At 37.5% G+C, this 12821-nt stretch overlaps 1 protein-coding gene across 1 annotated transcript in view; it reads left to right on the top strand.

Annotated features, from left to right (window-relative positions):
* Positions 1-11845, top strand: part of LOC117560202 (breakpoint cluster region protein-like) — a gene marked incomplete at its 5' end in the record, with an annotated part of 32396 nt that extends 20551 nt beyond the window's left edge. The window contains 7 exon segments of the mRNA XM_034237028.1: positions 3332-3391; positions 4309-4418; positions 5312-5451; positions 7552-7686; positions 8390-8495; positions 9015-9174; positions 10457-11845. Of these exon segments, the coding sequence (XP_034092919.1) occupies positions 3332-3391; positions 4309-4418; positions 5312-5451; positions 7552-7686; positions 8390-8495; positions 9015-9174; positions 10457-10546 (801 nt within the window).
* Between the last annotated feature and the right edge of the window lie 976 nt (positions 11846-12821).

Below are 12821 nucleotides of genomic sequence, written 5' to 3' on the forward strand. Positions count from 1 at the left end.
AGAGGCACGAGAAGCACAGTCACACACACACACACACACACACACACACACACACACACACACACACACACACACACACACACACACACACACACACACACACACACACCTATCCCAACTCCCAACCGATCAGAACGACACTCACTCACTCACAGCCACAAGTCACAACGACTGTCTGTCAACTGTGACGCGTTCACTGACCCTCAGGAGAAACAGTCCTCCCGTAGGGCCCTTCAGCATGAGGCCTCTGATGGAGGATTAGTGTTTGTGTTTATTCCTCATGAGTTAGAGGGGGGAGAGATGCTCTTTGATCAGCCAGAGAAACCCTCTCTCTGCTGGACAGTCGGTCAGAAACCTGGAGACACTGTCAGGGATTTCCCCTTCATGACCTGTGGGGTCACGTTGGTCCTTTTGTTGTGTGTTTGGATCAGCATAATGGAGACTGTTGTTACCTTTGAGGGGCTTAGGGTCTGAGGAATGACAACATGACTCAACAAATAAGTGTTACTGTTAGGTGAAGGTTTATAAGAGTTATTAACACACATGAAAATAAAACGTTTAAAGACATGAAATTAAAAAAGACTACGTTAAATACTATTTAAATAAACATAAGAACAATATTTATTATAAAACTAATGCAAAAGAAATAGGAAAAAGTAAGAAATTATTATTATTAAATATCATAACATTGTTCTAGAAGAATAATTAAGGAAATACAAAAGCAATTCAATTTTAGAAAAATGTATAATAATAGTTTTAACGTACGCAAATTAGACGTACATAAAATAATTTGAATACAAAATATGTATAATACAATTTTAAACGGAAAACTATAACAATAGTTAAAAAGTCTAATTTTAAATATGAACAATATAATAAATTAAATAAATACATATAATTAAAATATTTGAAATTCTATACAAAATATATATCGATTAAAATATATAAATAAAACAATTATTTGTTTAAAACAATTCTATATTTCTTTGATTTCTTTAAAGAATTGGAATCAATTGGAATCAAGAATTGGATGAAAGCAACATATTTTAGTTACAAAGAGATGGGACAGCTGGAAAATCCAAGATATACTTTAATAACATAAAGAAACATATATACTTCAATTAAACTCAAATAATATGGAATAACCTCAGGGTGTCCGCGGGGTCTTAAAAAGTATTAAAAGTTGATAAATCAATTTAGCGAAGATGAAGGCTATTAAAAAGTATTAAAGGGCATTTTCCAAGGTATTACATGTTGTAGCTTGTCTTCAATAAGTACATAAATGGTCCAAAGAGGTTGTATTCTACAGTCTGCCTGAATGTAATCATGGCGTAGGTGTGTAGTGTGATTCTGTAGTTTATTGATGGCATCCCGTTGGATTTGACGTCATCTGAACAGGACATCGCACGCTCACTGCTTGATAGCGTGCGAAGGTCCGTTTACGCCGGTTGCTAAGCAACATCGTTATGGAGAAATGCAAGTCTGCGTCCAAATGGTTGGAAGATAAGGAGGAAGGACAATCAATACTGTATATAGTCAATGTGAGGTAAAATGTGTCGCCAAGGTAACCGGTTAAAACTCCAAGTGGCGATGAGGTCTTAAAATGTATGGAAAGGGACTTAAAACAGGTCTTAAAAGGTTTTACATTTGACTTCAGGATTCCTGCATATACCCTGAACCTGTACTGTGCTGATGAGTGAGATTGTATTAGTACCTTAAAACCTGAAAATAAAAGATGACATAGAAAGAAGAGCCTTTGGGGAAATATAAGGGTTATATCAGATGTGACTAAGTCTGGTGTTAGAGTTAACTAATCCTGTTCATGCTACCTGAGTTTAGATTAGCGTCCGGCTCTCCTCTCATTGGCAGCCGCTCGACGTTAATGAGGGTAGGAGGGGATTCTCTGGAGTTAATCCCACAAATCCAGCAGGGAAGTAGAACAACACAGCGTGGTCAGCAGCCTGCATGGCTCTCTTTGTTCTCATCTCACTGGACAGAAAGGAGGAAAACAATGCCGAGACGTGGAGATGACCGGAAGATATCTAGAGATTCTGCAGAGCGGCGTCAAAGAAGATCATCGAGATCGTTAAAGGCCATGTGATCAGAGGGAATTAGTTTGGTGCTATCTGAGGAACAGCGCTTTGTTTTGCTATAATTCATCAAAAGTGACATTTTAAGAGTTGAGGAAGTATGAGTGAGGGTATTCCTAATGGGGATGAGAGTGTGGATCATGCTTGTATTGGGCAAGAGGAAGAAGTAGACTCGACTCCGAGGAAAACCCAGAGCACAGGGGCCCGTCTGTGGGAAAGAGTCCGCAGCAGACTGATCAGACCCAAGGTAAAGGTCCAGGAGAGCTCGTTGGAAAGGATGCTGCAACTGATTTCAGCCTATTTGACTTCCATGATATATCTTCTTTCAGACCAGTGAGAGAAAACATACGAAATCCACATTAAGGAGTATATTTTCCTTACTTTGTCTATCTGTGTCTGTCGATTTCTCCTCGATTCTCCAGAAGTTAGCATTACATTATACCTCATTTGCATATTCAAACACAATATTTAAGAAAACTTGCAATATAAAAAGTTATTGTGTTAATGTCAGTAAGGAAGTGGGGAAGTTTCATGGTGATATCTGTTAGTTAATTTATTTTTATGCTCACATTTCCATTTAGGTATCGATGCCATTTGGCGCATTTCTAATAACAAATTGCCTCATTTGAGATTTTTAACACATAACTTAATACAACTTGTAATATAAAAACATATTGTCCCACTGTCAGTAATCAACTGGCAAAGTGTTATTATGATATATATTGCTTTAATTTTTTTTTACCATATCCACCAGTGTCTCATACGGAGAATCTTGTTTTTGCTTCCTCTTATTTTCTGGCAATGTTCAAAAAACTATTTCTGGTATACACTGTGTTTAATATCTGTTGGGATGTATTCCTTTAGTTTTGAAAGCCACATTGTACTACCTCTATTTATTTTTATTGAAAATATAACATAAGAAACCTAATTTTCACTAAACAAAGTATCTCGGGAATGAGATTTGATGTTTGTTTAAGGTTGAAAAGACATCTGCTCAGTGCTCAGCGACGACATGATGTTATCACGGTTCTCATGCCTGATCACTCTGAAGACAGGCTGACAGTTTGGTATTAGTCCGGTTACTAAAATAGATCTGACACACCCGGCCATATGGACTTTATGTTTATGTGAGGCTGAGGGAGGGGCATGGAGCAGGAAACCCTTACCTGGCACAATATGTCTGAAGAGGATCGACATTAGTTAAACTTCAAATTGAATTTGTCTCTTGTTTTATTTTTCAGCTGGATCCTCAGACGTTGCAAAACAAAGACTGGCAGAGGGCGGTCATCGGCATGAATGGGGTAAGGTTTGTTTTTTAAGCAACCATGTAAAAGGAGGGTGAGTTAGGTTAAAGCTAAGGGAAAGCTAAAGGAAGTTTAAGGGAAAGCTAAAGGAAGTTTAAGGGAAAGCTAAAGGAAGTTTAAGGGAAAACTAAAGGAAAGCTAAGAGAAAACTAAACTCAGGTTAAGGGAAAGCTAAGGGAAGTTAAAGTAAAGCTAAAGGAAAGCTAAGAAAACGTTAAAGGCAAGCTAAAGGAACGCTTAAGGAGAGCTATAGGAAAGCTAAGGGAATGTTAAAGGCAAGCTAAAGGAACGCTTAAGGAGAGCTAAAGGAGAGCTAAGGGAAAGATAAAGGAAAGCTAAGGGGAAACTAAACTCAGGCTAAGGGAAAGCTAAGGGAAGTTAAAGTAAAGCTAAGGGAAAGTTAAGGGAAGGCTAAAGGAAAGTCAAAGGAAGGCTAAAGGAAAGTTAAGGGAAGGCTAAAGGAAAGCTAAAGGAAAGTTAAGGGAAAGCTAGAAAAAAGTCAGGGAAAGCTAAAGGAAACCATTTAGCATCTGAGTTTCCCTTTTTGCAAATAATTAACAAAAATCGGCTTCCGGTTTTCAGCGGCCTTTCTGGAGGTTAAGGGGAAAGTAAAGGGAAAGAAATACGATGACATTAAGAGGCAATTGTGCGCCTAATTTAGTGATTAAAGTGTTAAATAATTCAACTATTTTGAGTATTTATTATTGCAAAAGTGGCATAAAATGCTGAATAGTGCTAGATGAACACAACATTACCTTTTATTCTCAATACACATATGATAATATACTGATTTTATGATTGTTTGTAGAGTTGTTTGTAGAGTTGTTTGTAGAGTGTGCTGCTGAGCAGAAGCTACACATGCTTCTGTTTCTCAGCTGACATGTTCCTCCATAATGTTTCTCTTCTCGTTTCAGGTGGAGGTGAAGCTCTCGATGAAGTTCACCAGCAGAGAGTTCAGTCTGAAGAGAATGCCTTCGAGAAAACAGTCCGGCGTCTTCGGAGTGAAGATCAACGTCGTTACTAAGTGAGTTTCAGTTTGTATTGTTCCATCTATTGACTACTTTACCCACTATCCCATCAATCTAAACGATCATTCCTATTAATTTATTTAATTAAATACTTTAAGACTAACTGACGTATTGAATGAATGTAGGATTGCACGGAATGTTCAGGGAAAGGATGCTTTTATTTTGAAGTTAGTTCTTGGTTGCTCTTATTTTGAAGGTTGACTTAGTTTCTCTTATTTAGAAGTCAGTTATTGGATGCTTTTATTTTTAAGTCAATTCTTGGTCGCTCTCATTTTGAAGTCAGTTCTTGGTCACTCTTATTGTGAAGTCAGTTCTTGGTAGCTCTTATTGTGAAGTCAGTTCTTGGTAGCTCTTATTGTGAAGTCAGTTCTTGATCGCTCTTATTTTGAAGTTAGTTCTTGGTAGCTCTTATTTTGAAGTCAGTTCTTGGTAGCTCTTATTGTGAAGTCAGTTCTTGATCGCTCTTATTGTGAAGTCAGTTCTTGGTAGCTCTTATTTTGAAGTCAGTTCTTGGTAGCTCTTATTTTGAAGTCAGTTCTTGGGAGCTCTTATTTTGAAGTTAGTTCTTGGTCGCTCTTATTTTGAAGTCAGTTCTTGGTCGCTCCTATTTTGAAGGGTTACTTCATCGCTCTTATTTTGGAATCAGTTCTTTCGCACTTTTATTTTGAAATCAGTTATTAGTCGCTCTTATTTTTTAATCAGTTATTGTTTGATTTTATTTTTTAAGTTATTTGTCAACTTTTGTTTTTAAGTCAGACTCTCCCAGGAGATCGTTCTTTTTATGATATAGTCAGGTACTACTACAAGCCACCATACATAGCGTATATTCAATCTATCACAAGCCCCTTATTCCCTTTTTAAAACATGTTTCTGTGTCACTCCTCACCAGGCGAGAGCGCTCGAAGGTTCCTCTCATCGTGAGGCAGTGTGTGGAGGAGATCGAGAGGCGAGGGATGGACGAGGTGGGAATCTACAGAGTCTCTGGCGTCGCAACGGACATCCAGGCCCTGAAGGCAGCATTTGATTCAAGTGAGTTCAAACTGATAACCAGAGATGGCAAAAGTACTTTTGCTCAAGTAGAAGTACATATACAAGTGTTTAAAAATACTCTAAAAGTAGAAGTACTGACTAAACTTCTTTACTCAAGTGAAAGTAAAGAGGCTTTGAAACTTACTTAAGTAAAAAGTACCCATAACTAGCAGCTGTTTTAAAGAGTACCTGACCTCCCTTTATATTAATAGAACAATAATGTCATTGTTAGCTAATGAATGTTTCCATGCTGAACAACGGCAACATGACAACGTTTCCATTGGTCCCTCTTCTTTAGAGAAGACCAGGAAATGATGGATACACGGATCGTGTTCAAATCAATAGGCACGCAATGACTCTAAAGAATAATGATCACGCACCAAACACACATTCAGACTAAAGGAACCAGCTGTTTGGAAAATGAGAGAAGTAGAAAGTACAGGTATTTGAGTTCAACATGTAAGAAGTAGAAAGTACAGGTATTTGTGTTCAACATATAAGAAGTAGAAAGTACAGGTATTTGAGTTCAACATGTAAGAAGTAGAAAGTACAGGTATTTGTGTTCAACATGTAAGAAGTAGAAAGTACAGGTATTTGAGTTCAACATGTAGGAAGTAGAAAGTACAGGTATTTGGGTTCAACATGTAAGAAGTAGAAAGTACAGGTATTTGAGTTCAACATGTAAGAAGTAGAAAGTACAGGTATTTGAGTTCAACATGTAAGAAGTAGAAAGTACAGGTATTTGTGTTCAACATGTAAGAAGTAGAAAGTACAGGTATTTGTGTTCAACATGTAAGAAGTAGAAAGTACAGGTATTTGAGTTCAACATGTAAGAAGTAGAAAGTACAGGTATTTGGGTTCAACATGTAAGAAGTAGAAAGTACAGGTATTTGTGTTCAACATGTAAGAAGTAGAAAGTACAGGTATTTGGGTTCAACATGTAAGAAGTAGAAAGTACAGGTATTAGTGTTCAACATGTAAGAAGTAGAAAGTACAGGTATTTGAGTTCAACATGTGAGAAGTAGAAAGTACAGGTATTTGTGTTCAACATGTAAGAAGTAGAAAGTACAGGTATTTGTGTTCAACATGTAAGAAGTAGAAAGTACAGGTATTTGGGTTCAACATGTAAGAAGTAGAAAGTACAGGTATTTGTGTTCAACATGTAAGAAGTAGAAAGTACAGGTATTTGAGTTCAACATGTAAGAAGTAGAAAGTACAGGTATTTGGGTTCAACATGTAAGAAGTAGAAAGTACAGGTATTTGTGTTCAACATGTAAGAAGTAGAAAGTACAGGTATTTGAGTTCAACATGTAAGAAGTAGAAAGTACAGGTATTTGAGTTCAACATGTAAGAAGTAGAAAGTACAGGTATTTGAGTTCAACATGTAAGAAGTAGAAAGTACAGGTATTTGGGTTCAACATGTAAGAAGTAGAAAGTACAGGTATTTGAGTTCAACATGTAAGAAGTAGAAAGTACAGGTATTTGAGTTCAACATGTGAGAAGTAGAAAGTACAGGTATTTGAGTTCAACATGTGAGAAGTAGAAAGTACAGGTATTTGTGTTCAACATGTAAGAAGTAGAAAGTACAGGTATTTGGGTTCAACATGTAAGAAGTAGAAAGTACAGGTATTTGTGTTCAACATGTAAGAAGTAGAAAGTACAGGTATTTGTGTTCAACATGTAAGAAGTCAAAGTAAAAAGTCGTCAGAAAAGTAAGTAGTGGAGTAAAGTACTGATAGCAGAAAATTGTACTTAAGTGCAGTAACAAAGTATTTGTACTCCACTACTTCCCACCTCTGCTGATAACTTATACTAATGAAAAAGAGATATATACCTGTAGACAAATGTGGTGTTTATTATGATAATAATACGTTGGATTTTTATAGCGCTTTTCCTGGTGCTCAAAGACGCTTTACATAAAATCAGGAACAGAAACAGTACAAAGAAAACAAAAAAACATACAGTAAACAGTATAGTCCTAATCCAAGTGCGAGTAAGAGTTTGAAAGCTAGAGTGAATAAGTGAGTTTTGAGAGATTTTTTAAAGGATTCATGAGTGCTGGCCTTTCGTTTAGTAACTGTTGTCTCATCTTCCCCGCAGACAACAGAGACGTGTCTCTCATGATGAGGGAGATGGACGTGAACGCCATCGCTGGAACTCTGAAGCTGTATTTTAGAGAGCTGCCGGAGCCGCTGTTCACCGACGAAATGTACCCAAACTTCGCTGGAGGCATCGGTCAGTCAACACTTCATTATCATCCAGTTGACATGACTTGGAACTTGACTCAGACTTGTACGTTTTGACTTGGGACTCGACAATACTTTGGACAGGAAATGTGACTCATCAGTTTTGACCGGGGACTTGGCTTTAAACTTGTACGTATTTGACTTGGGACTTGACTTGAGAATTAGTCCGTTTTTTGATTTGTAACGACTGGACTTGGCCTTTGGTTCCAGGGCTTTGCTGCCTTGACTTGGGATTTGACTTTAAACGTATTCATTTCAATTTGGGTCTTGACTTGGAACTTCACCGGAGATTTGTTAGTTTAGACTTAGCATGAGTCATTCTTGACTTGAAATGTGACTTTGGTCTTTTCTGTCTTCACTGGGAACTTGATTTGTCAGTCTTGACTTGGAACAGTTATTTGTCACTTTTGACTCTGGGTTTGTTGGGTTTGTTAGTGTCGACTGATGAAGACTTGAATTGGCATTTGGTTTCGGGACTTCCCTGTCTTGACTTGGAACTTGACTTGAGATTGGTTGGTTTTGGCTTGTCAGGCTTGACTTGACACTTGACTGCTTAGACTTTTGGTTGTCGGACTTGCCTGTCTTTACTTGGGACTTGACTTGGGACTTGTTAAATCCAGACTTTCAAATTTGACTTGTCAGAACTTGTCAGACATGATTCTGGACCTGACTCGTGTGTTTTTGTCCCTCAGCGCTGTCTGACAGGGAGGCGAAAGAGAGCTGCATGCTGAACCTGCTGCTGTCTCTACCGGAGGCCAACCTGGTGACCTTCCTCTTCCTGCTCGACCACCTCAAGCGGTAATATATGGTTATATTTCTCATATAAATATTTTTGTTTATCTGTTAAGCATATTGCACATTCATTTCCTTTTCAAAACTATTCCAGAAATTAACTGTTTTTATTGTAATACACCTCCGTCTTGTATTTGTCTGATTTTGTTTAGTTTTTTGGTAAGCATGTTACCAATTTTTCAGTAATTGGTACATGTACATTTGTAATGGCTATTTAGGGTCATTGTCACTTGCTAGCCTAGCGATCAAAGGAAACTTAAAAGCATCATTAATTGACAGCTAATAGGCAAATTATGATTTATTGTCTTTACATATTTAGAATACAACATAAATATGACGCTATTAGTTGTTAAAAGTTCATATTTGTAGCAATACTTGTCCTGAAAGTGCTAAAGTAATGTTCTATATCACTTTTATGGATGTAAAAATTATGGCAAACCAAATATAAAAGTTTTGGATTGGATAGAAACTCAACTCTCAAGCTGTCTGTTGACTCATTGACAATGTTCTGCTTTGTTCTTGCAGGGTGACTGAGAACGAGGGCGTCAACAAGATGTCTTTGCACAACCTGGCCACCGTGTTTGGCCCGACTCTGCTGCGGCCGTCAGAGAAAGACAGCAAACTCTCCAGCAGCTCCACGCCCATCTCTATGAACGACAGCTGGTCTCTGGAGGTCATGTGTCAGGTACAACATGCGACAGAATATAGAGTGATGCAGGGATGATAGATTTTTGTAGGCCGACCCTGACGGCAACATCTCCCTTGTTCCCTCGATAAAAAGCCAATGGTTATTTCCGAAAATAATCTCTGTGTCAAACAAACGTTTATGATGCTTACACGTTTAGTTCAGCAGGATAATCTCCACATATTAACACCAAGTTATGATTTTTGAAGTCAAAAGCATGTTGGGCTATAAAGGAACTACAGCACGGTCACATGACTTCACGTCACCACCGCTAAGCTAAAGGTGGCTAATGTTGGGCTATAAAGGAACTACAGCACGGTCACATGACTTCACGTCACCACCGCTAAGCTAAAGGTGGCTAATGTTGGGCTATAAAGGAACTACAGCACGGTCACATGACTTCACGTCACCACCGCTAAGCTAAAGGCGGCTAAAGTTGGGCGTGATGATGTTTAGTCGTCTCATTTAGACACTTGATAGCAATTGACATTTTTAAATCCACCAGTGGGTGACGTATTTTATGTTGTAGAACAAAACTTTAAAATCTCTTCAGCTTGTGTTAACCACAGACCTTATTTCAGGCACCCAAAAACACTTCCAGATGATTACAGGGGGAAAACCTCAGCTAGCTATTAGCCGTAAAGTCAGGCATCCAGGGAATTTCAGTTATTGTACCTGTGTGGACGTATGCTTTTCAAAACAAAAGCACCTAGCTCAACACAACCCTTTAGAAGATTTTCCTAGTCTTAAAATGAGTATATCAAAACTCAGATAGAGGGGTTTTGAACTTGAGGGAAAATAGAGGTAGAAAAAGATAGAGATTCAGAACAATATATATCATTGTAAAATGTGGAGTTTCTGTATCCTCTGCAATTATATTTATTCATACATTAATATATTTTGTATAGTCTAGTACAATGATACACACCATACTATATGTGCAAACACCCTATGTAATAACTGAAAGGTGAATACATATATAAAGCTTTGTTATGTTATTTATATTTGTATCCACTTCTTTCTTATCCTGTGTCATTTTACCTATCACTATATCAGCATGTTTCCTCTGCTTCTTTGACTCTTTTCTCTGGTATCAATACATTTCTTATCTACTAAGGTTTGTACTTAAGATATTTATAAGGTGAAAAAGTTAACCAGCAGAGCTATAAAATGCTGACTTATTTTCAAGGTGCTGGACTCATACATGCAGCTCTATATTGATAAGTTACACAGGGACATTTTTCACTTTTTTAGGCTCTGATCTCCTGTTCTGTGTCCCCAGGTTCAAGTCCTCCTCTACTTCCTTCAGCTGGAGGGCATCCCAACCCCCGACAGCAAGCGTCAAAGCCTCCTCTTCACCACTGAAGTATAACGGGAACATGGTGCACTGATTATTCTGTGCACAGGCTGAATATCTGAGGATTAATGAGGCGGACGCTGCTGTGTTACTGTGAGGATGCTTAATGTGGACACTAGGTGGACTCAGCAACACATTAAACTGGAAACAGCCATAATCACCACAGCCTGCTGTCAGAAGAAGATATAGGACAAAATATATCATCCCTTTTTTAATTTAAAAATGATTTGCTGTTCTGTTCCACTGTGCACATTAGCTCCATATTCACAGAGGAGGGATTTCTGCTGTATTAAGATTTATTTCTGATATATAAAGCTCACCTGTGCCAATGTGTCCCCTGCTGATGACCAAACATTACCCTAAATGTTTACCTTCATTTTGTACAGTTTTTTTTTAAAATACGAGACTGAAAACTGTAGTTACACAAAGCAACATGCAGGCATGTTGACCTTACCTTTTAAAGTGTGCAGGTATACGATTTGTATAGTGACCTTATTCAGTTTGCAGCTGCTTCTGGTGGTGGTGTTGTGTGTCGATATGAGGGCTTTATATGGACGTGGTACAGAGAAGAAATAGGCTAATCATTCCAGGATATGTAATGAATGCTGTGCTGTGTATAATTTTAATTTCAAATGTTTTTGTCTGTATGTTTAATATGTTGTTCCATGTTTGATGTCTGATTTTAAAGAGGCCCTATTATGCTTTTTTTTTCTTCATTCTTGTAGTTTATTATACAGGTTTTTGTGCATGTAAATGGTCTGCAAAGGCACAAATCCCTGTAACGCCTCCATTTGACTTCCTTGTTTACTTCCAGAACATAGTAACATCACTATGTAACACTTTTATTGGCTCGCGCTCCAACAAGACATGACACAGTAGATGCACTAAATACTGATATACACCTGAACATGATAGGACCTCTTTAATTAATTCTGTATATGTGTTGCTTCCTGCTGCATTCCTTCTCTGTAGTCCACCTTTAAAAGGACAAAACCACACTGCTGTAGGAATAAAATCACCTGGATTTTAAATACCAAATGTTTCCTCTTAGGACCTTTTTAAGGCACAGTTATTCACTCATATTCAAGTCTCCTGGCATAGGGTTATCATCCATGTACCTATAGTGTTACTGAAAATACACTGTGTTCTTGCATTAATATTGTTTTGTCCCAATCACTGCAAGTATTGAAACACTTGCTGGCACAATCCTTATCCCTAAAGGCTTATGTAAAATAAAAAGCGATAACTGTTAGTGATTCTTAGGATGAGACTTCTTGTATGTATGATTGTGTAAATAAAGACTTGGTAACATTATTTTTGCAATGTTTCATTCTTTGTACATTATTATTATTGGTGAAAATACAGTCAGTGCACAATTATTCTGTTGATGTTTAGTTGCTGATACAATTACAATGCAAGTGGTTGAAGAAGCACAATATTTGCTTTCAAATTCTAGTATTGGTGTAGAAGTATTCAGTAGCATAACATGGACATACTCAAGAAGAGTACAATTATACTCACATGAATACTTGTGTGTGCAAGTACATGACTTGAGTACATTTACTTAGTTTCTTTCCAACACTGCTCAATAACCTCACATTTCAATAATATATTGCATTTCGTCAGTAAATACTTGAGTACTAGTTACTTTCCAACACTGCTCAAGCAAAAGTACCTCAAATCTGTTCTTAATTGCATTACTTGAGTAAAGTCACTTCGATACTTTCCAACACTGCTAGAGTACTAAATAATGGAGTGCATTACTTGTGTGAATACTTGAGTACTTAATTACTTTTCCTCACTGCTCAGGAGTATTTTGTATATGTGTTCTCCTGCAGCCAGTGAAGTCTACCCTGTTAAAGAGGGTGGTGTGCATTACTGGACATTACCTTACACGTGCATACTTGAGTAAAGGTCAATTAGTTTATTTCCAACACTGCTAAAGTACCTCACATTTAAATAATGGAGATGAGTGAATACTTGAGTACTTGGTTACTTTTCCTCACTTAGTATTTTGTAAATATGTGTTTCTCCTGCCCTGCAGCCAGTGAAGTGTCTCCCTGTGAAACAGTTGGTTAAAGAGGGTGGTGTGTATTACTAGAGTTAATGTACTTTTATTTTCAACATTGCACAATTACCTCCATTTATTTTTAATTGCATTACTTGAGTAAGGTTACTTAGTTTCTTTCCAACACTGCTAGAGTACCTCACACTTAAATAATAGAGCGCATTACTTGAGTAAATACTTGAGTCCTAATACTCAGGAGTATTTAATATGTGTTTCTCCCAC

The sequence above is a fragment of the Gymnodraco acuticeps genome, unplaced genomic scaffold (assembly GCF_902827175.1).
Source record: "Gymnodraco acuticeps unplaced genomic scaffold, fGymAcu1.1, whole genome shotgun sequence".
In the NCBI taxonomy this organism is placed as follows: Eukaryota; Metazoa; Chordata; class Actinopteri; order Perciformes; family Bathydraconidae; genus Gymnodraco; species Gymnodraco acuticeps.